The sequence below is a fragment of the Coloeus monedula genome, assembly GCF_965178545.1.
Source record: "Coloeus monedula genome assembly, chromosome: 25".
NCBI classification, from domain to species: domain Eukaryota; kingdom Metazoa; phylum Chordata; class Aves; order Passeriformes; family Corvidae; genus Coloeus; species Coloeus monedula.
Genome location: NC_138805.1, coordinates 6,012,447 through 6,039,309, shown reverse-complemented (window position 1 = coordinate 6,039,309; position 26,863 = coordinate 6,012,447). Strand labels below are relative to the sequence as shown.

At 53.3% G+C, this 26,863-nt stretch overlaps 1 protein-coding gene across 4 annotated transcripts in view; it reads right to left on the bottom strand.

The window, feature by feature from the left end:
- The window catches only part of SIK3 (SIK family kinase 3), a 70,874-nt gene that overhangs the window by 4,093 nt on the left and 39,918 nt on the right, over positions 1-26,863 (bottom strand). Inside the window, exons 4-21 of one of the 4 annotated variants that reach the window (XM_082296850.1) lie at positions 23,311-23,472; positions 17,564-17,688; positions 17,178-17,301; positions 16,341-16,459; positions 15,890-16,000; positions 15,608-15,751; positions 14,979-15,059; positions 14,760-14,869; positions 14,157-14,310; positions 13,335-13,490; positions 12,746-12,816; positions 9,627-9,770; positions 6,806-6,956; positions 5,910-6,035; positions 5,510-5,595; positions 4,730-4,839; positions 3,779-4,124; positions 2,657-3,531 (exon numbers count right to left, since the gene is read on the bottom strand). In XM_082296850.1, coding sequence (XP_082152976.1) covers positions 2,657-3,531; positions 3,779-4,124; positions 4,730-4,839; positions 5,510-5,595; positions 5,910-6,035; positions 6,806-6,956; positions 9,627-9,770; positions 12,746-12,816; positions 13,335-13,490; positions 14,157-14,310; positions 14,760-14,869; positions 14,979-15,059; positions 15,608-15,751; positions 15,890-16,000; positions 16,341-16,459; positions 17,178-17,301; positions 17,564-17,688; positions 23,311-23,472 — 3,195 coding nt within the window. The remainder of the gene's footprint in view (positions 1-2,656; positions 3,532-3,778; positions 4,125-4,729; positions 4,840-5,509; positions 5,596-5,909; positions 6,036-6,805; positions 6,957-9,626; positions 9,771-12,745; positions 12,817-13,334; positions 13,491-14,156; positions 14,311-14,759; positions 14,870-14,978; positions 15,060-15,607; positions 15,752-15,889; positions 16,001-16,340; positions 16,460-17,177; positions 17,302-17,563; positions 17,689-23,310; positions 23,473-26,863) is intronic. The other 3 variants (XM_082296851.1, XM_082296852.1, XM_082296853.1) reach the window with 3 other exon arrangements.

The following is a 26,863-nucleotide window of genomic DNA, read 5'->3' as shown; positions in this document are numbered from 1 at the left end:
ACAAAACTGCTCCCCAAAGAGATCTCACAGAATCCTTGAACATCCCCAGCTGGAAGGGACCCACGAGGATCATCCAAGTCCAACTCCTGGCCCTGCACAGGGCAGTTCCAAAACCTGTCCACAAATTTAGCATAATCCAAGTGAGACCCCATCCCATGTGGTCCCCACGCCGCTTGCAGGCAGGTGAGCATGGATAGCACAGCTAGGACACTGCTCCCCGTGCCCTTCCTCCATCAGGAATGTGGCATTCCTGCCAGAGCCCTGTCCCAGGGCAGTCAGAGACGCAGCCTCCCCCTTCCTTTGCACAACCGTGGGGTTACGTGCGGTTAACAGTCAGCTTTCCCGGAAAAGCGAGAAGGAAAACATGAGGTAACAGATGTTAGCGGATCAGTGCCACCCACACACTGCTTGGGATGCTGCTCCAACTGTGGGAACAGTGGTTGGGGCCAGCAGCCTGCTGCTCTAGCTCCACAAACAGCCCCGGCCCCAGTCCCTGCGCTGCGGGTGACGAGTTCCGTCAGCCTGGAAGAGGCAGGACCCAAAAACCAGCTGCTTCCCAATGCCAGCACTGCAGTCTGGGGATGCTGCTCTGGACCAAGGGACAGACACCCCGAATTCACACCCTCAGCCCTGCAGAGGAGAGCCTTTCATCCCCACATCCTTTGTGTCACCGTGGCATGTGACACTGGCACGGCGCTGCCGCCAGCTCGGCCCCCTCCGTGCCGAGCCCAGGCAGGTTTCCCACGGGCAGCACTCCCAGCCTGGGACGGCTACGTTGGAGCAAAACTGGAGCAGGGCCGTTCACAGGCAGTCCAGTCACATCCCGAACAGATTTGGTCGGCTCTCAAGGTCCCCAGCTGCCATCCCTGGCAGATGCTCCACAGACATCCAGAGCTTTGTGATCGGCATCAGCACGCGCCCTTGGAAGCGCAGACACCGGGAAAACACTGCTCCAGGGAAAACACATCTGGGGAGCTGGGGCAGGGAGAGAAGATACCCCTCAAACTGCACCCTCATTACACAGTCTAGGGAAAATAGGGGGAAAAGCCAGGGATGTAGGATTTGGTGTAGGTTGTGGGAAAGCCCAGACATATAGGATTTGGTGTAGGTCAGTAGTGGGAAAACTGAGTGATGTAGGATTTGGTGTAGGTCAAGAACAGGGAAGCCCAGGGGTGTAGGATTTGCTGTAGGTAAGGGAAGCTTTGAGGTGACTCTGCCTGGACCTGAAGCAGTGCAGGCCTGAGTCCAAGTGGGTTATGGAGGCCATAAGGAAAATGGTACAAACAGTTACATCCCAGGACATAGTTTACTACAAACAGCCCTGTCAGAAGGGCTTACACAAGCCTATTTGTAAACATTTATTTGCTTTTACTCATTTACAAGGCCTTGCAGTCTAAAGTCCTGCTCCCTTGTGTAACCAGTCCTCGCACCAGCAGTGCAGGGGTTGAGATTTGGCTTCTGACTTCACCAAATCTCATTGTCCCTATAACGGTCTACAGTGACAAGATTCAGACTCGTGATTTCGTACCAAACACTCCTCCAGAGCTTCCAACCCGCACTGAGCCTCTGAGAGCAAACACATCGGGAATGCAGAATTCAGGAGGATTTCAGCACAGCCCTGCCTTGTCCCTGCCCCCCGCCCACGCTCTGGGGGGTCAGGGCTTGGCAGCCCTGCTCAGCCCTCCGGGCCAGCCTGTTCCAGCCTGGTACTTTCCCAACAAACCCGTGCTGTGTCCCTGAACAAAGCTGGGCCTCCTGTGCCCTGGACACAGCTCCTCCGCAATAGGGCTCTGAGTGCCAAGGGTGCGCTGGCGGCTCCAGCCCAGCACCCCGAGTCCTGCAGGGAATACTGATCCTCCTGCTCAGCCGCTCCTCAAAGCCCTCCTAGCGAGGGGCTCGGAGGGTGTTTTTCCTGCAGAGGAGCCTGTAACTACAGCTCGGGCAGGAATGCTCTGACAGCGCAGCGCTGCCAGAGCAGCCACCGAGGAGCGAAGGCACAGCTGCTTCCAAGGAGCAGGAAAGGTCTTCAGAGCCTAATGGCAAGTTTAAACTCACTCTCTCCAAAATCCACCTTTCCCAGTTCAAGCAGGGATAGAATCTTGCTGCCACTGCTGCTTCCCAAAGTGCCAGAGAGGCTGCAAGGCTGCTGGAGCCACAGGACACTGACCAACACTGTTACTGCGTGTGTTTGTGGGAGCTTTAGCAGTGCCTGGACTCGAGCGTCTGTGCTTAAGAGCAGGAATAAATGGATACACTGCTACGGCTGGGGTGTGCTGGCAGATGAGCTGCTCCTATCCCGTGTTTACAGGGGATGGGGAACATCACCAACAAGAATAAATCTGTGGTCACCATGCAGCATCCCTGAAAAGATGGGAGCAAGCTGGGCCCTGGTCTTTACCTGCCTGCAGAAGGAGGTCAAATTCCCAAGGGAACAGCCCATCGGGCTCCTTCCTTACTCAACTCTGTTTATTACAGAGGCTGTGCCTGCAATTTACTTCAGGCCACAAAAGCCAGAAAGAATCTCAGTAATTCCGTGCTATGCAAAATATGTCAGGAAACCCTTGGTGTGCCGGGTGGATGGTGTCCTGGGCAGGAATGTGAGTGGCTGGCACGGATGGACGGACACCTGGCCTGCACGGGCAGCAGGGAGCCTTACCTCTGCTGGGCACCTTATTCCTGAATCCGGGCGTGGGCTGATGCCTGTACTGGTGCGTTCCCAGCTCCTGCGCGGGATTAGCAGTTCCTAGCAAAGATTCGGGGTCCCCGTGCCCTCCTGCGTTTACAAGCAGAGGGGTCTCGTGGCAACCTTTGGTCAATGTGTTTGAACTCTTACTGTCAGGAAAGCTGTCCCTGTTTCCCTCGCAGGCGCAGTCCTCCTCCATGCTCTCCGAGTGGAACAGGGCTGGCTGGTGTCCGTATCCCTGCGGCGGTGGCACGGACGCAGGGACCTGCTGGATACATTCTTGCGCCCTGATTTTTAAGAGATGTTGGGGGCTGTTCTGGGGGTGGTACGTGTCAGCACTCTGATAAGGCAAAGACAACGACTGGCGCTCCGAGAGGTTCTGTCCCATGCTGGTGCCCATACTGCCAGCATCCCCTTGACTCATATGCCTGAACAACTCTTGGAATTCTTGCTGCTGCTGCTGCTGCTGCCGCCGTTTGATGAGCTGTGCAAATTCTGCCTGGGGCAGCCGCATGTCCGTGTGCCCCGTGAGCGAGTGCCGGGGGGAAAGCAGTCCCTGGAGGATGTGCGGTACCTGCTGGTGTCGGCTGTAGTCGGGAGGTGTCGGGGACAACAGTGCCTGCTGTAGTGCCGATGCCGTGTAGTGCTGCTGCTGCTGATGTGCGTTTGGAGGGAAACTGGGGTACTGGTCAAGCTGCGGGACCTTCAGAGCTTGCTGGGCTGCAGGGAACCCGACCCCTCCCGACGGGCTGTAGCTGCTGGGGGAGACGCGGGGCTGCTCCGGGAACAGGTGGGGGTGTAAGTGCACCTGGTCGTAGTTGGCGGGGGGATACCTGTTCACGTTCAGACTGCAAGGACAAGGAAAAGGACAAGTGACCGCACTGCTCGGCGGGAGCCAGAGCTGCTCCTGCACGGGAGGGGCTTCCCCAGGCACGTGGGATGGCAGCCCTGGCCTGGCTCAGCAGCTCCTTCCCAGCGACACGGAGGGAGCACGCAGAACCCCGAGTGGCAAGGACACCACGTCTCATCCTGAGATTCCCCCTCCCTCCCTCGGCAGCGCTCCCGAGCCGGGAGCAGGCAGGGAGGGGCCCTTACCTGTGCGACTCGGCGCTGTCGGCGCTGAGCTGCTTGGACAGCTGCCGGTGGCCGTAGCTGAGGGAGGCCATCAGGTTGGCGCGGTGCTGCATCTGGATCTGGCTGGCGCTGGGGCTCAGGGACATCCCCCGTGTGTGGGACGCCAGGCCCTGCCCGCCCACGAGGCTGCTGCCGACCATGTCCCCGGGCTCCTGCACTTGGATGGTGACCTGCTGGGGCTGCGACTGCTGCTGCTGCAGGGCCAGGCACGTCAGCCCCATGGCCGGGGGAGGGGAACAGTTACCCGACTGCGGGAAGATTGTGTTGTGGGATGGCATCCCTTGGAACTGGGACTGGGAGGCAGCACCTACAAGGAACAAAGGCCCTCAGCACCCCTGCCAGCCCAGGGCGAGGCTCGGGAGTGAGATCTGCTCCATTCCCTGAAGTGCTGGACAGGGCTGGGATTAACCTGTGAAGGGCATCCCTGCCCGTAGCAGGGGGCTGGAAAGGGATTATCTTTAGGGACCCTTCGAACCCAAACCAGGCTACGATGCTGTGATTCATTCCATGACTCTGGGCCAGGCTGGGAGCCCAGTACGTGCCTGTATGGGTGCTCTGTCATGCTGTGCCAGCGTGCAGAGGTCACAGCCAGAGCCCCTTGCACCAAAACAGAAACTCTGCGGAGCTGACAGTGATTTGCATAAACCCGAGAATATCAGCCCTTCCTCCCCACCCCCGGGAGCGATAAGTAAGGATCTTGTGACAAGGAACACAACAGCACATTCCAGCTGGCAGCTCCTCGAGAGCTCTCGATAACACCGGCCCTTGCTGCCAGATGGAGAATCTTTTACATCATCAGCAAACTGTGCAGGGCCTGGGCTGGGGGGGGGAACAGAACCGTGGCACCCCCACGCTGCTTCCCCAGGGTTTGATGGGATCACACGGCCCTGCCCAGCTCCCAGAACTGCTTACCATGGGGCTGGAGCACGCTGCTGCTCACGGGGGGTGGGCTGCTGTTGGGTTGCCTGAAGAGATGGTTGTTGGGGTGGTTCGGGGGTGGGCTGGATGGCTGGATCCGTAACCTACGCAGGGAAACAAGCACCTTCTCACCATGCCTGCTCCTTGTCAAGATGCTGTCTCAGCTGTGAGAACTGATGCCAAACACTGTGTCTTGTTCAAAATAAACACCATAAAGCCCTTGCTGGGGATCCCAAGGTCTCTGCAGATTGGCTTCTCTTCCGAGAGCCACCTCACTTGTCCAAGTCACGCAGGGAGCGAGCATGACCTGGTGACTACCACAGAAACCTGGGGACAAGGACACTGCAGGCTCACCTCGTGACTCACTGCACCTGGTCAGACACCCTGCTCTCCCTTTCCCATAACTCAGCCTGCCTCACCTACAAGTCAGGGTGCTGAGGGCAAGGAGGATGAGCTCACCAAGGGCCTGGCAAGGTGTGTGACACCCAAGGAAGCATGAGAGAGCCTGGCTGCTAAGTGGCATCTTCAAGCCACTCAAAAGGCAGGACTGTCAATCCTCTGCTCAAAGCAGGTCTGTCCCTTTGAATCAGATTTCTCTGCTTCTGAAGTCCTTCAGACAATCCAGCTCAAAGGACCAGGCACATTCACCTGGCAACTGGCTGTGCCGTTCTGACTCCACAAACTCCAACTCAGCCTGGCCTCTCGAGTGTGTCAGCTCATCCCTGGGCTTCAGGAAGAGTAAAACCCAGAGCTGTCCTAAAGCCATTTCTTTACCTCTGAAGCTGGTGAGTGAGCAGAGCTGGCTGGTTTTCACATGGAGCTTGCAAGGGTGGAGATGGCTGGGGAGGCCGGATACAGTCCTGAACCAGGCACCACAAGAAAACAAGAAGTGTTTGCAGTCAATATCTCAGTCAGTAAATTTAGAAACACTGCTGGGTGAAGCAGGACATGTCCAGATTCACCGAGTGTCAGTCCCTGACTGCAGCCCTGGCTACCACAGCTACCACAGCAGCTGTGCAAACATCTCTGCTGAAATCCTTCAGCCTTCCCGCTACAGCAAGCCCAGCAAACTCCCCCTCCCTCAATCCCCCCGGGACCTGCTCACGAGCTGTGTCTGCAGCAACACAGGGAAACAGAGCTAAGCCTTCAGCAGCTCTGGCTCGGGCTCCACTACCTGAATCTGCTGATGAAGAATCTGATGGTGCTGCTCCTGCTGGTACAACATGTGCTGCTGCTGCGTCTTCTCCAGCGTCCTCTCGTCCATGTGCCCACCGTACATCTTCTGGAGCTGCTCACACTCCTGCAAGGAACCCAGCACATCCCATAAATGACCTTCTGGTGCACAGCACCCTGCTGTGTGCGGAATGCCACGCTCTGCAGCTCACCCCCCGGAGAAAAGCTGGCAAAGAAAGCCCAATCCATTTCCTTTGACGGAATCAGGTGTGCAGTGAGATGGCAAAAAGCCAGGAAAGCAAGGGGTGCACGTGACACCGAGCTGGCACTGTTGTGTCCCCCTAATGCAGGCAGCAAGCTCTGCAAACGACACTTCAAGGTGAGGAGAGCATCTCACTTGTGCCACGCTGCAAGGGGAAAGGCCAAATCCTGCTCCAGCCATTGGCAAGGTGTGCCTGGCTGCACAGGGAATGTCCCACAACACACTCCAAACTCTGGTGGTAGGAGCTGCCCTTTCCCGGGACACCCTGGAACAGCCCCAAAACTGCTGCCAGAGGAAATGTGGGAGAGCAGGAGCTGCAGTCTGACAGTGCTGGGGGACCCTGCAGGGACAGGCAGGACACCCACGGGTGGGCACAGCATGATGGTTCTCCCCAGAAAAGAGGGGGCAGGAATCCCCCCAGGTCCCCAGCTGCAGGTGAACAGCTTGTACGTCCAGAGGACACTCAGGGTTTGCTGCAGCCACACAGAGCAGGAACAAACCCTCAGCTCCAAAGTCCCCACTGTGCCCCTCAGACTTTCCTTTAAGGATTCCACTTTTGCTTCCTGAAGCAGCAAGACCAAGGCAATAAGAATTCCTCGTGGAGGCTGTTTGGAGGACCCCCACCCCTCTCTCACCTGCTGAAGCTGTTTGATGCTGCTGTTATTGCCCATCTTCTCCAGGTGGGCTTTGAAAGCCTGGATGCTGGCAGCCCCGTCGGAGAAGCGCCGGACCGGGGAGAAGCGCTCGGTGGGGAGGTGCAGAGTGTTGGAGTCCTTGTAAATAGAACTGAACACAGGGGGAAGGGGGTTAGTGACGTGACACCAGCCAGAAAACAAACTCCAGTACAGACATTCCATTTCCACCAGCCTCCCAGCAGCCTGGATGCGCCACACTGGGCAGTCAGAATGGGCACATCTGAACCAAGCTGTGCCCAAGGCACCACGAGCACTTCCCCTTCACAGTGAGGTTTCTTTGCCATCAGAGGGAGCCAGGTTTTTTTCAGGAGCTGTTTTCACCCAAAGTTGGGGTTCCCCCTTATCCCTGCCCTGCCATTAGGTGCCACCTGTGTTATCACGAGCAGAGATAACCTGGCATACACCCGTCACAACGTGCCCCACAACAAACAGCTGGGGCTCTCTGCCTGCCCTCACAGCTTCCGGGCAAGTGCTCTCAGTGGAACCTGGTTTCTGTGCAAATCATAGAATCACAGAATGGTTTGGGCTGGGAGGGACACCTTCCACTATCCCAGGTTGCTCCAAGCCCTGTCCAGCCTGGCCTTGGGCACTTCCAGGGATGGGGCAGCCACAGCTGCTCTGGGCAACCTGTGCCAGGACCTCCTTACCCTCACAGGGAGGAATTTCTCCCATCAGTAAAGGATTTCTTTTGTAAAGATTCTGCAAATGCCATCTCCAGAACCCAGCAAGCAACACTTGATGCACAGGCTCCAGCAGCAGCCTTTGTCTGTGAGAAGGTCATGGAGATGTGGTCTTTACAGCACCTCTGACACCAAACCCAGCAAGAGCCCACCTGGCTGCAGCTGGAGTGGTCCTGAGCTCCAGAGGTCACTCTGAGGGCCTGTTCCAGGCTCCCCTTGTCACACAGTGACTGATGCTGAGCCACTTCCAGCAGGCTGGGTTCAGTTTTGTCACTGTCTCTGCCTTAGCAGGACACAGTTCAGCTTCCTTCCAAGGAAAGAGCTGTGCTCCTGCCTTTTGATGCCATCCCATCCATTATCCCGATCCATTTGTTCTCCTGTTGCATTGATGGAAGGCAGAAGCTACAGATAAAATCATGCTGAGGTTTTGAAACCCGTGTGGGCAAGGCAGAACAGCTGCACTTCCCTGTACAGCTGTACTTCAATTCTGCTTTCAGGTATTTAACATGACAAAACCAGGGGCTACAAAAGAAGATACATAAGATGGCTTAAAATAGGTTAAGGGCTAAAATAAAACCCAGCTGCGGTTCAGTAATGTGGTTTATTTACACAGCGACTGCTAATTTCTGTGCCAGGTATGTCATGGACTCACTGTGGGACACTCTGTTTAGACCATGGTCAGATGAAATTTCCGTGATTTCACAGGAAAAACACAAAACAGGCTCACAGCACGTTACAACACCAAGAGTGGAACAAGCAGATACCTCCCTGCTCATGATGCAACAGCCTCAGGACTCCAGTGCCAAGACACAGAGGTGACACCAATATTATTTACAGGGTAAGTGTGTTTAAAGTCTTGTAAAAATTCCGTTCCTGCTGTGTGTGAGGGACCCGGCTTACCTTTAGGATTTGCAGCAATCCTGAAAGCAGGACACAGCACATTCTGCTTCTTTTGCAAGCTGCACTCCTCTTCCTATCAAGCTGTGGGCCCTAGAAATTTTTCCCCTCCTGCTCTTCCCATCCCCCAGGCACCTCTGAGGGAGTAACTTGAGGACAGAGAGGTGCTTATCTTGGTTTTCCGGAGCTCCAGCGTGGCACTAGCACTGTCTCAGTCTGCTCAGAGTTCACCTGTCCCTGCTGATTACATCAGTGCTCAGCTCAGCAGGTCTCTGGCCACCATAAAAAGGGCTTTGTCAAGCCTGCCAGTGTGAGCTGCCTGAGGGGCTGAACACCAGCACCAGCCTGGCCTGGCAGCCACTGCTTTCCCAACAGGCAGCAAACTCCAGTGTGCAGCTGGTTTGCTCCCAGCACGGAGGGGTCAGAGCACTTTTAAGTATTTTTTAAGAGGGTTTTTTTTATTAGGAGGAATTTAAGCTCTCCCTGTGGCATTAGCATCTCTGGTTGGCTGCTGTGACAAGGACTTTGTCGCATAAACACCTCTCCATCAGAACTGTCCCTCCCACACATCCTGAGTGTGTTTAGATCCGATCCAAAGGTTCCCTCTTTCCCAGCCATTGTGATTTTTGTTTTCTTCCCCACCCAGCTTCCTTTGCTCACATCACTCCTATCAAGGATGAGAAATAAAATTACTCTTGAGGAGCTTTGCAAAGAGACTTTGCAGTCAGAACACACAACTCTGGTGCAGAACAGTGAGGGTTTTAAGCTCTGCTGTGGATGACTCTTGGTGCAATCTTTTGCCTGCATCTGCCTCCAAAAAGGTTCTGTAGCAAGTCTGCTGCCTTGATGCCTACCATTACACAGGGAAAAGCTTTCCTCTAAAAAAAATAGCTTATTCCCAATATTTCTGTGATGGCAGCCATTCCAGCAAATCATCTCCAGCCACAAAAGTGGGACTGGATGGAAGAGCCAGCTGATTCCTGCTGGTCCCTGCAGGCAGGGAGCCCGTGCCAGAGCGGTCAGACACCCTCTGCTCTGTGGGTCTGCTCTTTGTCCCTGTTCCTCCTCCTCCTCCTCCTCCTCACCCCTCCCTGCCAGCGGGGTGTCCTCAGTGCTCCGTTCCAGGCACCACCTGGGCAGGATTCCTGGCGCAAGCTGCCCGGCCGGCCGGTGCCGTTACTCACCGGTGCTGGTCGGGTCCCAGGTGTGGAGCCCAAGCCCGGGGTCGGAAGGACTGCTGTCCTAGCTGCCTCTGCAAGTCTGGAGGGATTTCAGCTGTAGGGTTGGTCATGGCCAGAGTGTGCCTTTTTGACCTATTTGCCAAGTATCTGCAACAAGCAGGAGCACATTTTATAAGAGACTGATGGGAGTACTCCGAAAACAGGGAGTGTTAGATAACCCAGAGAAAACGGGAAGGAAGAAGCTTGTGCAGTGCTCAGAACACACCACGGACACGCTGCCCATGCCCGTCACAGCACTGGCTCACCAGTGCTTTGGGACAAGTGTAGTTTCAGCTGCTGGTGCTCCACTGCCAGCCTCGGAAGGAAAGAGGAGCCGTTCGCTCTCCCCAGCAGGAAAGCCACGTTTCACCTCAAGGGGAATGCTGGTATATCCCTTTGGGAATACCCGGGAGACCACCTGCCCTCAGCGCAGATTCGTCCACTCGAGCAGGTCTGCCTCTCTCTAGCAGCCCGGGGAGCCAAGGCAGAGATAACCCAGCAGGAGCTGGGCACAGAGAGGAGCTGCTGCTCCTGCCAGGGGAGCCTTCGCTCCTCACACCGACCCTGGGACACCCCGGCTCCAGCCGCCAGCAGGGGAAGGGTGCGAGGGGCACCCCAGGCTGCCCGAGGAGCAGGAGGAAGGGCTGGGCTGAGGCAGGGCTGTGCCAGCCCGGTTCAAGTGCGCCATCTAGTCCCTGCTCCGCTTCGGAAAGTCGGGAACGGCCCGGGATGCGCAGGGAACGGGAACCCGAGCAGCGAGAGAGTCCCTCCCTCTGGAGCCACCAGCACCAAGGCTGGGCTTGCCTCTCACACCAGAGCTGGGAGGCAATAGCTTAAACAAAAGCCCGCTCTGCACTGGAAAAGAGCTGCAGGACTCCTGCAAAACCCCCAAAGACCGGGGAGGGGGAACCCAGAGCCTCTGCTCCGGTGAGGATGCGAGGAAGGGCCAGGCGGTGCTGAGAGCTGCTGCCTGCCCTGCTGTTCCTGGCACAGCCGACCCAGGGCAGTGGGGCCGGCAGAGAGGGGGGTGAAGCCCCTGCCCAGGGCTGGCACTGCACCCAGAGCTGTGCCTGCTCAAGGCTGCTGGGATGAACGCCTGTGTGTGAACTCAACCCTTTCTGCTCCTGTGAACCAGCAGCGAGGCAGCTCTGGTAACCAGCCAAGGACCACCTGGCCAGTGACACCTGCCAATTCTCACCTTTGCTCTTCTCCCCTGCAACTGCCCCTGGGAAGCAGAAAGAGCAGCAAGCGATACAGACTTGCCCAAACCCAGCCTCTCTTTGCTGTTGAAGCCACTAAAGCAGAAGAAGCAGGTTAACAGTGCCGTGGTGCCCCGCCAATGCCCATGCCATTAGCTGTTTAAGAATCATTTGATGCAGACAGGGAAAGTTTCCCAAAGAGCTTTACTGCTGTGGTTTGCTAAGATCATTTTATTTCAGCCCTCCAGGGAACAATCCAATCATGAGCTCTAACAGCGTTTCGGGTGGAAGAAAGTTTCCCAAAGCTCAAAGGAGATGTGACTGTTCCCTGGAACAGAGAGAAGACTGTGCTCTGCTTTCAAGGTCAGATTAAGGAGGGCCAAAGCTGCTCGCTGGTGGCTGCAAACAGAGTATTTGGGGCACTGTTCTGAGAAGCTAAATATTTGCATCTGTCCCTGATGTTAACGCTATTTACCCTTCTCCTCTGATGACTACTGACATGTCGCAACACAAGGGGGTGGAGAACAACACACAACCTGGATGGTGCTTTTTCAAGGCCATCTGGTGGAAGAAGAACATGTGCTATGAAAGAACTAAGGGCAGCACTGTCAAGAGCAGCAAGGGGACCTCTGAGTCCAAGGGGACTTGGTTTTCAGTGGGATCTGAACATTTCAGTGCCTTGCAAAACACTGCACAGGGGTTTCAAAATGTTTCCAGCTGAGCTAATGCTTTAAAGGCTCAACTGAAACCTTCAGGTTTAGAATAGTGAAAATCTGCCCAGGTAAGATGTCCAGGCATCCCCTTGCCAAGAATGAGATTCATCATAGCCAAAAAGACCACCTGCTGTCTGAGGTGCTGTCAGAGGACACTACTGGCCCTAAATTAAAACTTTTAATGGCTGTTGAGGCTATTATTGAGGCTACAAGTAGACTGTCTAGGCTGAGGTCTGTCACTGCTCACACCCACTGTTCCTCAGGAGCACTGAGAGGAGCAGAGCTGGCCAAGGCTCTGGAGCAGGATCTGCACCCATCCCAGGGTCACCCTGCCTGCAACAACCCCCAGTCTGAACCCTTGTGAGCCCCTGCGGAGCCACTCCCTTACCCAGGTGATGATCTGTACAAAGGGGGGATCCAGAAAGCTCTTCCAGTTTGAGGTAAGAAGCAGGAGCACCCACCACACGTAGTGCCCAGCCGGTTAGCAGAGAAGAAACTATGCAAAAGCTACTAAGAAAATGTTAGCAAGGCCATGGTTAGTGTGTTCATGGACTGAGAAAGTACAAGCACATTCTACCCACTTCCTACAACGTGTTTGGAGCAGACACAGAGAACAGAAGTTCCCAGCCTGTGTTAATAATGTTTTCCTTATCAGAGCAGACTATTTTAAGGCCTAATGCTAAAATTAGCAGCTAGAGGTAACCGTAATTCCAGCAAGCTCACTTTGTTTGAGGCATCAGAGTTGGATGTTTACTGCATGTCTTGATACAAAAGCTGCTGCACTGGCACCCAAGGCCACAGAGGAGATCCTCCCACCTCCAGCACTCAGCAGGGAGGGGAATCCCTCAGCACTCACTTGGCAGGTTAGTGTGGATTGCATGCTGGTGCACACTAAGCAAAGGAATTTAGCAGTTCCAAGAGTTTCTGGAGAACCTACTGCTCAATCAGCTACCCATTTCAGGGGAATCCAGCTTTGCAAGCACCCAGTAGTGCCAGAGGAGTAACTGCCCAAAGTAATCAACACCCACAGGAACGGGAGAAGTGTTGGGCCTTCGCTGTAAAATCAACACTGGTGCCCTGATGAGGTGGCTGTGTTTGAATCAGCTCTGGAACAGCCCAAGGTGAGCCTCGTGGAGGTAGGAAGGGCAAATGTTAACAGAGTGGGAGTTACCTCTGCACAGCTTCCTGATCCGGCTCCCCATCGGAGCTCTCCTCGTCCACAGGGGTGACAGCCGGGACAGCCTGCAGAGAGAGAAGTCACAGTTCCAGAGGACACCCAGCACAGTCCCCTCTGCACAAGGGGACACCTGATCTTCCCAAACAAGCTTCCACAGGGGTGTGTGTTGGCTCCTCTGCTGCACCAAGGAAACCTGGCCAAGAACCCCTTCCAACATTCCTTCCCCAGCCCAACTGCCTGGGCAGGGCTGCTGCTACTCGGAGAATTCATTGATACAGATGCACCCAGGGAGTGGGAACACACACAAATGCCCAAGATGGACACTTGAGTTTTCTCATGGGATCAGCGAAGGACAAAAGCAACCATGAGAAAGTGCACAAACACCGTCAGTTCCAGAGAGGAATACACAACCCCACCTGCCAGCTCCAGGAGAGCACAGCAAGTCCCGCAAGGGGAACAGGGGAACCTTTGGCAGCGAGCAGGCACAGCCCTGCAGCGCCGGGCCTGCTGCGACCTGGGCACAGCCACCTCTGCCTGCGAGAGGGGATATTTTTAAGCACTCTGCCTTCCCTGTGCTACTCACTGGCGTCATGGTGACGAGCGGCGAGGGGCCCCGGGGCCGCTTGAGCAGCTGCTGCGCGTGCAGCTGGATGTTGGCCCCGCCGTCCGACGCCCGCCGGCCCAGCGGGCCCATCCCGTTCAGCAGCTGCAGGGTGGGGGGCTGCAGCAGGGACTGCTCCTGGAACAACACACAGCACCGTTACCCGCCCCAGCCGCAGCCCCAGGTCACACACCAGGAGAAGACAAGCCCTCTGGGCTTCAGGGATGCCATCAGCATCTCTGAGTGACGTGGGGCAGGGACAGGCAGCGTCAGTGGGTGAGCAGGGTTTAACTCTGCAGCTCCCTGTGCACTGCTTTAGCTGCCAAGCAGGCTGCAACCTGCAGCTCGAAGCCAGGCAGCACAGTCCTATTTCTCCCCAGCCCATTTATTAATTTCATATTGCACTGCTCTTTCATTCTTCAGCTTTTTCACAGGATCACATGATGGTTTGGGTTGGAAAGGACCTTAAAGATCGTCTCATTCCAACCCCCTGCCATGGGCAGGGACACCTTCCACTGTCCCAGGTTGCTCAGAGCTCCATCCAGTCTGGCCGTGGACACTTCCAGGGGTGGGGTATCTACAACTTTTCTGGGCAACCTGTTCCAGTGCCTCACCACAGTGAAGAATATTTTCCTAATATTTGATCTAAACCTACTTTAGAGAACCAACTGGAATCATACATAAAGAGAGTAATTCTTGAGGCTTATGGAGTCCAAAGAGTGACAAACAGAGCGAGCAAGTGTGAGCACAAACACCCCTCCCACCTGGCAGGGCACAGAGCACAGCAGGGATCACAGGCAGTACCTTGTACTCCAGCTGCCCCGTGGGCTGCAGGTTCTGCCTGGGCAGCACGTTGTGCATGAAGTTCACATTCGGGGTCACCTGCAGGAACGGAGCCTGAGGAGTGACACGGGGGAAGCCAGGCAGGAGCTTCTGCAGGTCTTCCATGACTTCCGTCCTGTGCGATCACATTTGGAGAGGGGAATCAGCCGTGATGTGAGGAAACCCCTCACAGACCCAGTACATCCAGCTTCCCTTCACAAAAAGCTTCTTACTGCTCTGGAAAACGGTCACACAGAGCAGCAAAGCCACCCTTTGGTTTTATTTGTCCCTTTTCCCCCTCCACGTTGAGATTTGCCAGAATTAGCTCTTGGCATTAACCTTGGTGGCATTTATCACAAAACCTTCACCTTGGACATGACAGCAGAGCAGCTCAGGTGAGACACTTGCCTTGACCAAAAGCACGGCTTACCCAGAGCTGATCAGGAAGAGCAGGAAAAAAGTACCTCATTGCCATCTAAAATACTGACCAAGCTGTGCAAGTGGACTGGGACCTTTAAAGGAACACCCAGAAGGACCAGAGTCACATGCTGGGAGTAGATCTCCAGGCTAGAGCGCAGTACTCACCGTGGGTCAGCTACTCCCACTGTGTGCCTCCTCATGGAGAGGTAGCGGACCAGAGCCTCGGGTGATGGCTCTTCCCCTTCATCACTGTCCAGGTTCATTGTTCCATCAGTCTGGGCAGGACAAACATCGGAGTTGTTGAAACACAACATGAGGATCAAAGGAACGGCTTCAATGTGAGCCAGGAAAAGAGCTTGCAGGGGTCATGGGGGTGAACCTCACCTCCACAATTTGGTTCTCAGGGTTGATGAGCTGGACTTGAGGCACGTTGATGTTCATGGTGTTGCCTGTCTGTTCTGTCTGCTGAGTGCAGAGATCAGGATCAGAAGACACAAACACAGCACTGCTTTACAAACACTGCAGGACTAACATCAGCCCTAAGCACATGGAACAGGGAGGTGACCCTGGAGCCAGTGAAGAGCTGTTTATTCTCAAAGAGTTGCCTCGTTTACCCCCCTTCTTCTGTTCAGGCAGGGTGAGCATCTCCTCTGCTTCCCTTATGACCTGGCCTCTCCCAAAGCAAGTGCTCATTGCTCCAACAGCAGCACAAGGTGGGGAAGAAGCATCACACAGCAGCCCTGGGCTGGGAACTCCAGCTCCCAGTAACTCCTTCAGCTCCCTCCCCTCTATCACTAAGCGAGCAGGAGACTGTCTGAAGGGTGTTCAGCCAATGCACAAACTGTTCCCAACCTCAGGATTAGGGTACCCTAAACACACACACCAAATTCTCAGACGAGGAACATTACTGACACTCCAGCCAGGATGTGGACACCCACGAGCAGTCTGAGTTTCGCAGGTAAGGGACTGGCTGCCCTTGCAGGGCTGGAAGAACACTGGCAAAGGGGATGTACCTGGATGTTGGCCGAGGTGGGGAAGGTCATGGTGCGTGGGATGCTGGGCGAGGGTGCAATGCGCAGGTTCTTGTGCCTCTTGAGGCGGTCGCAGAGCAGGCTGTAGATCGCGCTGTAGTGATCGTACGCGTCGGCTCGCAGCGACTGAAAGGCAAACAAGAGCGGTCACCCTTTCTTGCCCAGTGATAAAATACATTTCACACTGTGCTGGGGTTGCTCAGCTGCCCCCCAAACACAGCCCCTGATCAGCAAGAGGAGCAGGCAGGACACGCCAGGCCTCACCTGCACCGTGCGCTCCTTGTCCAGCCCCATGTCCGCCATGGCCAGCAGCACGTCCTCGTTCAGCGGCTCCAGCTGCCTCTCGGTCTTCAGGTGCTGACACTCTGCTATCAGCTGTGAGGGCACAGGCACAGAGTCAGGGCTGACATTCCCAAAGGCACACCGGTGAGTCACAGCGCTCCCAAGAGCCCCAGCACCGGGCTCTGGCTGCAGCTGGCGTGAGGTCTGATGGCAACTGATCCAAAATCCAGTGCCCCAAGTTCCCAGTGCCACAGGGGAAGATACAAAAACGCACGCAGCTAAAGAATGATGTGGAAAGCAAGGCCAGGAGACACAGAAAATGGAAAGGCCACGCCTGGAAATGAGTGTTCCCAAAGAGCAGAACCAACACTGCAACACGACGTGCCCAGAGCCTGTTTGAGTCACCAAGCAGACCCCGCTCCCTGCTGCTCACCCTGTCAAACTCTGCATCAGCCTCCCCCAGCTTCATCCACTTGTGTTTGCAGATCTGCTCCATGGAGAGCCTCTTGCTCGGGTCCAGCACCAGCATGTGGCGGATCAGGTGTTCACACTCTGCCAGGGAAGAGAGGCCGGGTCACCCGCGGGAGGGACACGGCTGCTGCAGCGTTCCCTTTCCAAGCAGTGTGCTCCCCTCTGGGAAGTCACCTCACAGAAATACTGCTTCTCTTCTGCACTTCACTCCTCTTGGGTCTCCAGCATGCCACACTGCTGCAGACATGGATTCCCCTGTGCGAGGAAGGAGGGAAGCCACCCTGTGCCTCCCTGTCTTGACATGAGTGGCTTTGGGAGGTTGAGAGCAAAGCCCTTGAAGTGCTCACTGTGAGTGATTTCTCCATCATGTCACACATGTGCTGTCACCAAGAGGGACTGCTGAGGCTCTCCTGCTTAGGCTGGGATTTAAGTTTGCTTTGAAAGCACCATGTTTTAGCAGAGTTTTCTGCATGGAGAGAACCTCTTCCCTAAGTAAGACAGCAATCAAGGAAGTTTTCGGCTGGCAAACTCCACGCAGAATTATTCCTTAACCTGACAGCAGGCAACCAAGTACCTACACATGACTCTGTTAAGCTGGTTTTATATGAAAATTAATCACACTTTTCACACCCCAGATTTATTATTAAAGTGCTCAGAAGTGTTTTTGCAGCAGCAGGACACAAACGCTCGTCTCTGACGGGGCTGTTGCTGGAAATTCATGCCCCACAATGCCGTAAAAAGCTAAAACAGGAAGAGGTGTAGTGAAAGCCCCTGTGTCCCCAGCTCCCCGCCCCCTTACCTGTGGACATGAAGAAGGGGATGCGGAACTTGCCGCTGAGCACCCGCGCGCGCAGGTTCTGCAGGGTGCTCCCGTCGAAGGGCAGGGCCCCGCACACCAGCACGTAGAGCACCACGCCGAGGCTCTGCGCCCAAAACAAACGCACGTCAGCAATGCCGGACGGAATGAAAATCCATCTCTGGGCAACTCATGCTTTTGGCACCTCCCCACAGGGAAAATACAGGATGTAGTAGCCAGAAGGCAATTTTGGAAGTGTTTCTTTGGAAAACACTTTTTGCTGTGTCAGGACTTTTCTCCAAGACGTGAACTGAGCACTCGGGAAGCAAAGCCAAACAAACAGAGCAAAAATCAGATCAAAGTCAGAGAGAAAGAGGCTCATCACGTACCCAAATATCAACCTTTGGCCCATCGTACTCCTTGCCTTCAAAGAGCTCTGGAGCAGCATAGGGAGGACTCCCACACCAGGTTTTAAGGAGCTGGCCAGGGGTGAAGATGTTGCTGAACCCAAAATCTGAAAGAACAAAGAGAAGCGATGAGAGGAATGTGATTCACTCCAACTGAACAAACGGTATTTCAGTAACTTGCTGAGTCTGGTAAAGTGACGTACAATCCTGTAACGGGTAACTGGTACACAGACGCCGGAAATGGAGTTACTGACGTTGGAAAAGACCTCCAGGGTCATCAAGTCCAAGCTGTGACCAATCCCCACCTTGTCACCAGCCCAGAGCACTGAGTGCCACGTCCAGGCTTTCTCTGGGCACCCCCAGGGGTGGCGACTCCAAACCTCCCTGGTGCCCTGAGGTCTGGGCAGTGCCAGCAAGGACAGAGTGCAAAGGGAAAAAGAATGGGACTTTTGATTTTTCCAGAAAGCACTACAGAGGCTGAAAACTTTGGTTATGGGGGACAGCTCTACAAACAGAGTCAAATCCTTCTCCAAGAGCAAATAATAAATCCTGAAAGAGAAAGGTCTTCACCTCACATTGGCTTATGTGGGCACTAATGGCATTCTCTGCTAATTAACCTGCCTGCCTCTGGCTCACAGCTGGGACCTGCATTGCAAAGGGCAAGGAAACCAGTCTGGATCCAAGACAAGGGAGCTGGTTCTGGTAAAAAGAAAGAATCTTCACTAAATTTCCCTCCTTTTTTTCGCCTCAGTTGAATTGAAGCAAACACAGCCGCAGAGAGGAGTTCTGAGGTGTCCTCAGAAGCAGCTCCACCAAGGACCAGTGCAAGGTTATCTGCAAGTGCTGTGCCTCTGTTTCTGCCAGAGATGTGCCAGCAGGGGGACAAGTGACATTAATGCCCACGGACAGGGACCCACGGCAACGAGGCCATTTCTCATGGCAGTGGCACCAGCAGCTCCTCGCAGCAGGGAGAGCAGGGAGGGCCAGAAACACTCAGTTTGCAAATTCTGACTGATTAAAGCAAAAAGTGTCATGGAAAAAATACACAGTAGAGCTGCAGGAAGTGGGAATCTCTTAAGGAAGGGCTTAAGGTGAATTTTGCCTCTGTCACCAGTCGGAACAGCAGCAGATCTGGGGTGATCCACAGCTGAGGGGTGGCAGTGAAACACAAGACCCCAGAGTTGTGGGAAAATTTGACTGAAAAATGTGTATTTTAATAAATGTATAGAAATGATAAAGAATATTTGAGGTGCAAAGGTACAAAGGATTTTTTTCCCCATTTCCTGAAATAAATACACATTCTGCTTGAAAATTCATCTTCATTTTTATCTGCTAATTTCTCTTTACAGCCCTTTATCCGTAGCCATCCAGAAAGCTTTGTTCTCCTAAATCCTATAAAACTACATGTTTTTTCTAACACATTCAAGATCACCCAATATTACCAGTTAATTACCAATTAATTACCAGTTCCACATGGAATTCCAAGTGAAGATCACCAGCGATGGCCAACACTTCCGAGCCAGCGGCAGGCAAACCCCACCAGCACTCCCCAGAACGCACTAACTGGTGAGCCCGTGCTCCCTCTCGCTGCTCTCCTTACAGGATTTTCCATGACCTAATTTCAGGTGACTCCTCTCCTCCTTTGCACAGCGCCTGCAGAACTCAGCAGCCCACCTGGTGCTGCTCCTGCCAGCTCAGCTCCAGGGGGGCACAGCCGAATTCCTTCTTCCCGTCCCTTCGCAGGGAGGAAATTCTCACCGTGGAGATGATTTGTGCGTGTGGAGAATACCTAACACAGCCTGTTCCCGTGGAAACACCTGGAGTACAGACCAGGCTGCTCTGAGCCCACCTCAAAACAGAGCAGAGATGGTAAATGTTCTTCGGAAGCACTGTGGTATCAAAACAAGGCACGTACACACTCCTTGGGTTTTTGCTGTTGGCAGTGAAGCCATCTAAACCTCCAGTCAGCCTTTGGAGGACAATTCCAGGGAAACAGCACACAGCTGCACAGTTGTCTTTTCCACCTCTGCAAGCTTTTGAGCTGCTGTCTCACGTTCAAAGCAGGATGTGTAACAAGTGCCTGAGTTATGGCCACTGGAGCTGGCAATAAATGCTGCAGCACTGGATGTATTTCCCAACACACAGCATTTGTATCAGGTTTAGACATAAACTCCTTATGACTGTGGAATTTTGGCACTTCCCATATATTGAGCAGGTTATCCTGGTTTAGTTACTTCTATTTGTCCTTGTAAGTACAGGAGTGGGCTTTGAGCACCTGGGGAACCACCTGTATTCTCCAAGGAGCGCACAGCCGGGAGCAGCCCCGCAAAGGGGAGAGGCCCGAGGTGTTCCCCGCTCTGCTGCACAGGTCACAGCGAGTGTCAGCAGCAGGGGCAGGGCTGTGCCATTCCAGGGCTGTGCCATGCCAGGTCCGTGCCATTCCAGGGCTGTGCCATGCCAGCTGGCAGCACCGCAGCCTCGGAACAGACACGCAACAGCTGCCTCCTGCACCCTCCTCTGCTTCCTGCAGATTGGTCAGCTGGGAAACTTCACCCCTTCCACATCGTGTTGAAATTCGTCCAGGGATTCACAGCTCTTTTGGACAGGGAGGGGAGGTGGGGAGAAGGGAAAATGCAGAGTCTGTCCTTGTGGAATGGGGCCAGCGGGTCCCAGAGCTCCCAGGATCTCAGGATGAAGCCTCTCCCTGCGGAGAGCTGCCCCTCCCGGGCTCTGGGCACTCAGGCTGCTGGGCTCTGTGGGGAGCTGCAGCCAGGCAGCTCCACTGGACACAGACACTGCTCCCAGGCTGGAAACGGTTTCCAGATCCCACCTGTGCTGCGGGACTGAGGTCAAGGCTGGGGAAAACAGCAGGGCTTTAAAATCCCAAAAACAGTTCATGGGAGGATTTGAAAACCCTGGAGCGACTCAGCACAAAATCTAAACCAAACAAAAATACAAATTACAACTTAAATAAACCTTCTTAAAATCTATGGCCAAGGAGATGCATAAATCCAAGTCCTCAGGGAGCAATCAGGTCTTGTTCCACACACAGATGCAGAGGGAAAGAGGCATTTTTGAACAGCAAGGTGAGTGACAATGACGTGATACAGGGAAAATATTTAAGAGAAACATCTCTGCTACAAAACAGTGGATCCAGTCCCTCAAGTTTCCTTGGAGCAGAGCTCGAGGAGTGGCTTCAGTCTCTGCCCAACAGGGATTTCATCCTCAGGAGGGGAAGGAGCAGCCGACAGACGAATGCAAAGCGATGCATAGATCACATTCCTCTCCGAAACCATACCCCGGGAAGGCCGGGGTGTTTAGCAATCATCAACTCCTGGCTGAACTCTCCAGCTGGGAGCACAGGGAACACAGTGCCAGCAGCTACTGACTCAGACTCTGAGAAGGTACACTGGAGAAAAAGCATCCATGGGAAAAATGAGAGCGAGGGTCACAGCACTGGGATCTCGCTGTTTACGGAAAAATAGTGCAGCAGCAATCAATCAAAAACCAACCCAAACAGGGGCCATCAGCGAGACCAGCAGCACTGCCCACCCCAGGGCTGCAGGCTGAGAGCTGGGACCTGCCCAATGCCAGGCAAGGGATTTAAAGCTGCAAATGGACGTCAGGAGGAAAGTGCCAGAGAATCTGCACTGATGAGAGTCTGAAAAGCTCCAAAGTTTAAGTTAGACAAAGTTAACAGGTTTGGCAATGAAGGTTCAGCTGGTAATCCACCAGGGTAACTGGTATGTGCATTTCTGTAGCATTTCTCCTGGGAGGTCTGGTGTGAAGCAGATCTGTTGCTATCACTTCTTTTTTTTTTTTGCTCTTGAAACAATGGAAGAACTGGTGTCAAGTTGTAATTGATGAGTTATAGGGAGAAAACTTAATACTTGGAAAATCCTATACCATAAATCAGCTTTTCCAGGCTACTTTTCAAAGCACTACAGCATCTTCCTGCCAAGGCAACCACTGCCACCACCAGGGCAGGGACTATCTCCTGGAGTCATTCTGGGAGCACAGATTTGGAAGGAAAATAGTTTCCAACTCCCTTAGATAAAAAAGGTTTCCACAATTTCCAGACCTTCTCAGCCTGCTCATGTGGACATTTCTCCAGCAAATCCAGCTGAATTCCAGTTTCCACCTGGGTTAGTTTTTAACTTCTCGCTGTTTGCCAGGCACCCTCCCCCTCCACACAGAGCGGATTTTTCCCGTGAACACAAGATGGCCTCAAACCATTAGCGCAGCCTTTGCATAAAACACCAGAAAGTGCTGCTCAGAGACCTCCCCAGCAGCCTCTCCCTGAGCTCCACAAGCTCTCCACTCCTACTCCAAGGAGCTGCACTCCTGCTTTATCAGCGATGCGTCTCTCACTTATCTCCTGCTCCCAGAACAGTGAGGAGCAGGTTATCATCCCTGTGCCAAGGAGGACGTGGTTCACACTGTTAAGCACCAGAGGAAAGTCCATGAAGTCCATCTCTCCTCCCTATTCCTTCCCCACTCCCTCCTCACAAACGGAGTATGAGGGAAGCAGAAGAAATTACTGATGATTTTACCACAAACCGCGTGTTGAACTCTAATCTAACACCTCTGGATGGTACACGAGAGAACAGCAACAACGAGCTACAGTTTCCTTTCTTCAAGATGCTATCGAGACAGAGAAGTATTTCCCACCTCCCAGAAGTAAAATTGTTCAGACTGAAGAGTTTTGTAGCCCTCAGCACTTTTTTAAAAAAAAGCAAAAAAAAAAGTTACAAACCCTTGCAAAAGACAATGAGCTCCCCCAGGAAGTCTGTTAGGAGAGGGGGCAACCAAGTGCTTTCCAAAGGTGCTCTGCTGTGCTCCAGGCTCTGGCAGAATTAAATGCTGAGTATGAGATCTTCTACTTCCAAAGCCCATGGAATGAGATGACCAGGGCAGAATCACAGAGTATTCTGAGTTGCAAAGGACCCACAAGGATGGAGTCCAACTCTTAAGTGTTAAATCTTGTTGGTTCAATTGGTCATAATCCCACCAAGCCCAATGAAGTCAAGCCTAGTCAGTGCCCCCCAGAGCTCAGCCAAGGCTCAGTCTCACGGCCAGAGCACCACAGATGTGCAGCTCTGTGCTAGGTCAGGACAGAAATGCCCAAGGAAGAAGCTCTCTGGAAAGGCAGTTAATGACAAAAAAATCCCTGCAAAGCTCTGGGAGCAGGCAGTGAGGGCCCGTGTGTTCAGCTACTTCAGCTTCTCTCCCTGCAGGGAATAAAACCCCACAGCACTGAGGCCGCTCTGGCTCTGTCACACCACATTGTGAATGATTCCAGGAGCGCAGTTTCCCCTTCACTGCTCCACCGTCCACCTTGTCATCCCTACTTTGCCATTCCTGCTCTCTCACCTAGCCTGACCTGCTTTGAAGAAGCCCTGAACCAGCAGCAGGACTCAGAACAAGGTCAGTTTTGTGACACTGTCTCACCCATCACCCAGAGGAGTGAACGCCACAGTGTCTGCAGCCTAGGAAGCCAAACCTGCCTTTTTTTTCTTCTTTTACTTTGCACTACTTGAAGAGAGATATAAATCTCCTGGCTACAACCTGGCAGTTTCAGCTCTGGGCAGCAGGCCACACAGAAATCCAAAGCTTCCTTTAGCTGCACCGCGTTTCCTTCTCCTTGAATACCTGGAAGCAGCCAGTGCCTACATATATTAACTCCTGAAAGCAGCTGCCTTCCTCCCACACTGCTCAGCTTAGCTCACCTGCTATTTTGATGTTCAGGTTTGCATCCAGGAGGAGATTTTCTGCCTTCAGATCCCTGTGGACTATGTTACGACAGTGACAGAAGTTGACAGCAGCCACAATTTGCTTGAACTTTCTCCGGGCTTCCTTCTCGGCCATGCGCCCATGGGCCACGAGGTGATCTGTGAGGTGAAGGAGAACACAGGGTTATGGACACAGGGGCTTCTCATGCTCGTGGAGAGAGCTGGGGAGGTGGGAACAGCGGGGTACAGTGTGGTTACCAGACATGGAAGAGGCACAAGCAGGGATCAGGCACACCGCTGCCAACCCGTCCCTGCCTGGGCTGGCGCCGAGTGAAAGGCTTTGAAATTTATTTTATATAGAGGACAGCTGAGGGGATGCCTGGAAAATCAGAACTGTTTTGTACACAAGTGTGAAAGGTCTTAAGATCTCTTTCTATATCAAAATATAAATGAAGCTTTTGCAGCCTTTGCCTTCAGTCAGATCCCAAGCCTTGTACCACATCACCTTGAGAGGTGCAGCTTCCTGGCCACGTGCCATCCTTCCTTCCCCTGGTTTTTCACAGGAAACGTCTCTTTGGTCTAATATGCCTCAAAGGTAACTCCTGCTGGAACCAGCGAGGTCCCAGGTAGCCACAGCCACAAGCAGCTGCTCACCTCAGCTCTCCAGCCAGCACAGCCACCACCAGCTGCAGGAGGGATTTAACATCCTCCCTCTCCGTGGATCGGTGCAACAACATCCTTGCGAAATCCAAGAAAGCATTTCATTATAAAAATGGAGCTGGCCTCCACTACGGAAATCTGAGCACTCCCAAATATTTTGCTGAAAGCCTGTACTCTCACTCAAAGGTAGTGTTTGTTGCCAGCTGGGCTTTCCTTGGAAGCCAGCACTGCACACACGGACAGGAAAAGCCTCTCCAAGAGATCACAAAGGCAGGCACACAGCAGTGACCCAGCTGAAGTCAATCCACTTAAAACCTGGAAGCACCAGGCTCACAGAAGCCACTTGTCACTGTCCCATGAGTGGGGATGGACAGGCAGGAGACAGGCAGGAGACAGGCAGCAGAAAAGGCACAGATAGGAAGCCTCACTTCAGGAGATTTTAACTCCTTGGTGGGGCCATCCAGTTGGCCTCAAAACATTTCTGGCCAAAATTAAGCTGAAATGATTCATGTCCCTCCCTGAACCCCATTAAACTGGGGGCTCAACACAGATATCTCTTCTTGAAAATAATAACAACAAATCACTTGTGCAGGTTTCTCATCAGGTGGTTGTGTTTTTCCCCAGTCACCCATTCATTAAAATACCTGTGACATAATTGACTCACAGTAAATACCAATTACCAAGATCCATCAAAGCAGTTGTGCTGCTCCTGACTGCACAGCAACCTACTTCTGCCTTTGCCCAGTCATGTTGTGCAACAGACTCGAGGTGTTTTTCAAAGAACTTGTCAATTAACTCTTATTCATCGGATAAACTTACTCCATAAGCAAATCTGAACCAGGGCTGGAGAAGGAAAACCATCACCAAGTCAAATCTGACCCTCAGCTCTCTCGCTCGGCAAAGCAAAGTGACCATCTCAAATTCCCCCATCGTATTTCATTAAGGTATTTGTATGGTCATAAATTTGTTACTCTAAGGAGACTGACAGCAGAGCACAGCAAGGGTTGCTCCAATTTAAGCCACTGATCAACAGGTAATAGCTCAGCTCCTCAACAAGGTCATTCACACCTTCTGCTCCGCTGGGATTTGGGAGCCAGCCTGTCCATTGGAGCACAAGGCTCCAATCTCTCAACAATTCCCGAAATATTTCAGCCATTCTCCTGCAGGCAAGAAAACAAACCCAGCTACTGCAGCAGGTGTCTTTCTGCAAGGCTCTCCTAAGTGTATTTTTGCCCAAACCAAGCTCAGCAGTCCCGGCACAGCCAATGACACCCGCCTTCAGTCCCGGCATTTGGGGCACCCCTGCCCTGTGCCTCTCACCCAGAAAACTCTGCTGCCCCTCTGCCCAGCCAGTCCTGCTTAGGCTGCAAAAAGCCCTTTTTGGGTTAGGCGTGAAATTTCACTTTTCATGAAGAGCTGGGAGCGGAGGCCCAGGCTCTGCACGTAGGCACCGCGCTCCGAGCCCGCTGACATTTCTGCACCAGCTCCAGAGGAAGGACAGAAACAATGAGGCTACAGAATACTTCACATACCACCAAGGGCAACTGTATGCCAAAATTAACCATTGAGAGCTTAGTCTGCATAAACCTCCCATGCAGTGGAGGTTACAGAGCTGACCTGAGCGTTGAGCTGGGAGCCAGCACCCTGCTCTGAGCGTGCCAGAGCACCCAGACCCGCGGCCGGGCCATGCCAGCGTCACCGCGCTCCTCGGTGCACAGCGATGCTCCTCTGGGTGTCTTCCAGAGAGGAAGGAATGCATCATTTCATTGCACAACGCTTACAGACATCAGTCACTGCTCTCTGTACTTATATGAAGCACCTGATGCTGCTCTCTGTGTTAAAAAAACAATCCAACCCTACACTGAAGAAAAATCACCTTCTGGTTCAGAGAGCACTGACACACAAGTTTCCACTCCCCGCTTCTGGACAGACGCCTCTTGCTTTTAAGCTGCTTTCTGTCTGGAAAACAAACGCTGATGAAGCTTCACATCTCCTCTGTGTGGTGGATTAAGTCACATTTCCAGTGAATTAGGTGACCTTGTGATGTCAGAAGCAGTCTGACCTTCTAGAGACGGGCACCACAACGTTGTTTAGTGTGTCTGCCCAGTTAATGCTCACAGAGCTCAGGTCAAGCGGGCGGGCAGTGGGGAGACAGGGCAGACGTGGTAACCACATGAACCAGATGATAATTTTCTAAATTTCCTGTGATTTTTTTGTTAATCAACCAAGAACCCATGTTCAGTCAGTGAGGACTGCAGATTATTTACAGTTTTCATAGTAAACAGCTGAAATCAAACCAGATTTTTAGACTATATTCCATCAGACCTCAAAAAAGGACACTCGAGGGACCTGGAACAGAGACCACCCTATGTTTAAAAGGAGACATTCATTTCTTCATAATGTCAAACCAGCGACCCAACCACACGCAAAACACGGAGAGGGACAAAAATAACAATTTACATTTGGCTGCTCAAGCCCACAGCAAACCCAAGGCCTGTCCCTGGTCCCTGCGCGCCGCTACACAAACAAAGTGAATTATCAAACCATTTCCAGTAAGAGATGAATCAAAGGCTCTTACGGCACAGCTTGGCTGCTGAAGGAGCGCTCAGCCCTTTTACTGGAAGTTTGGATAAACAGGTAGCACAGCCCTCCCAGGTGCTGAGCCAGGATCCTGCAGAGCTCACACCGACAGGGACGGGCCAGACATGCCGCCAGCACTGACTGACTGGGGCCATTTAGAGAAACCACCGCTCTTTCAGCTGACAATTCTGACCTCTAGCACTGCCTGTGTAATACTGACAGCTCTACGGTACGGTTCAAGCCTTGGGAAGTTCTGAAAGCATCAGGGAAGCAACTTAAGATGTGTTCCTTACAAAAACTTGCCATTCAC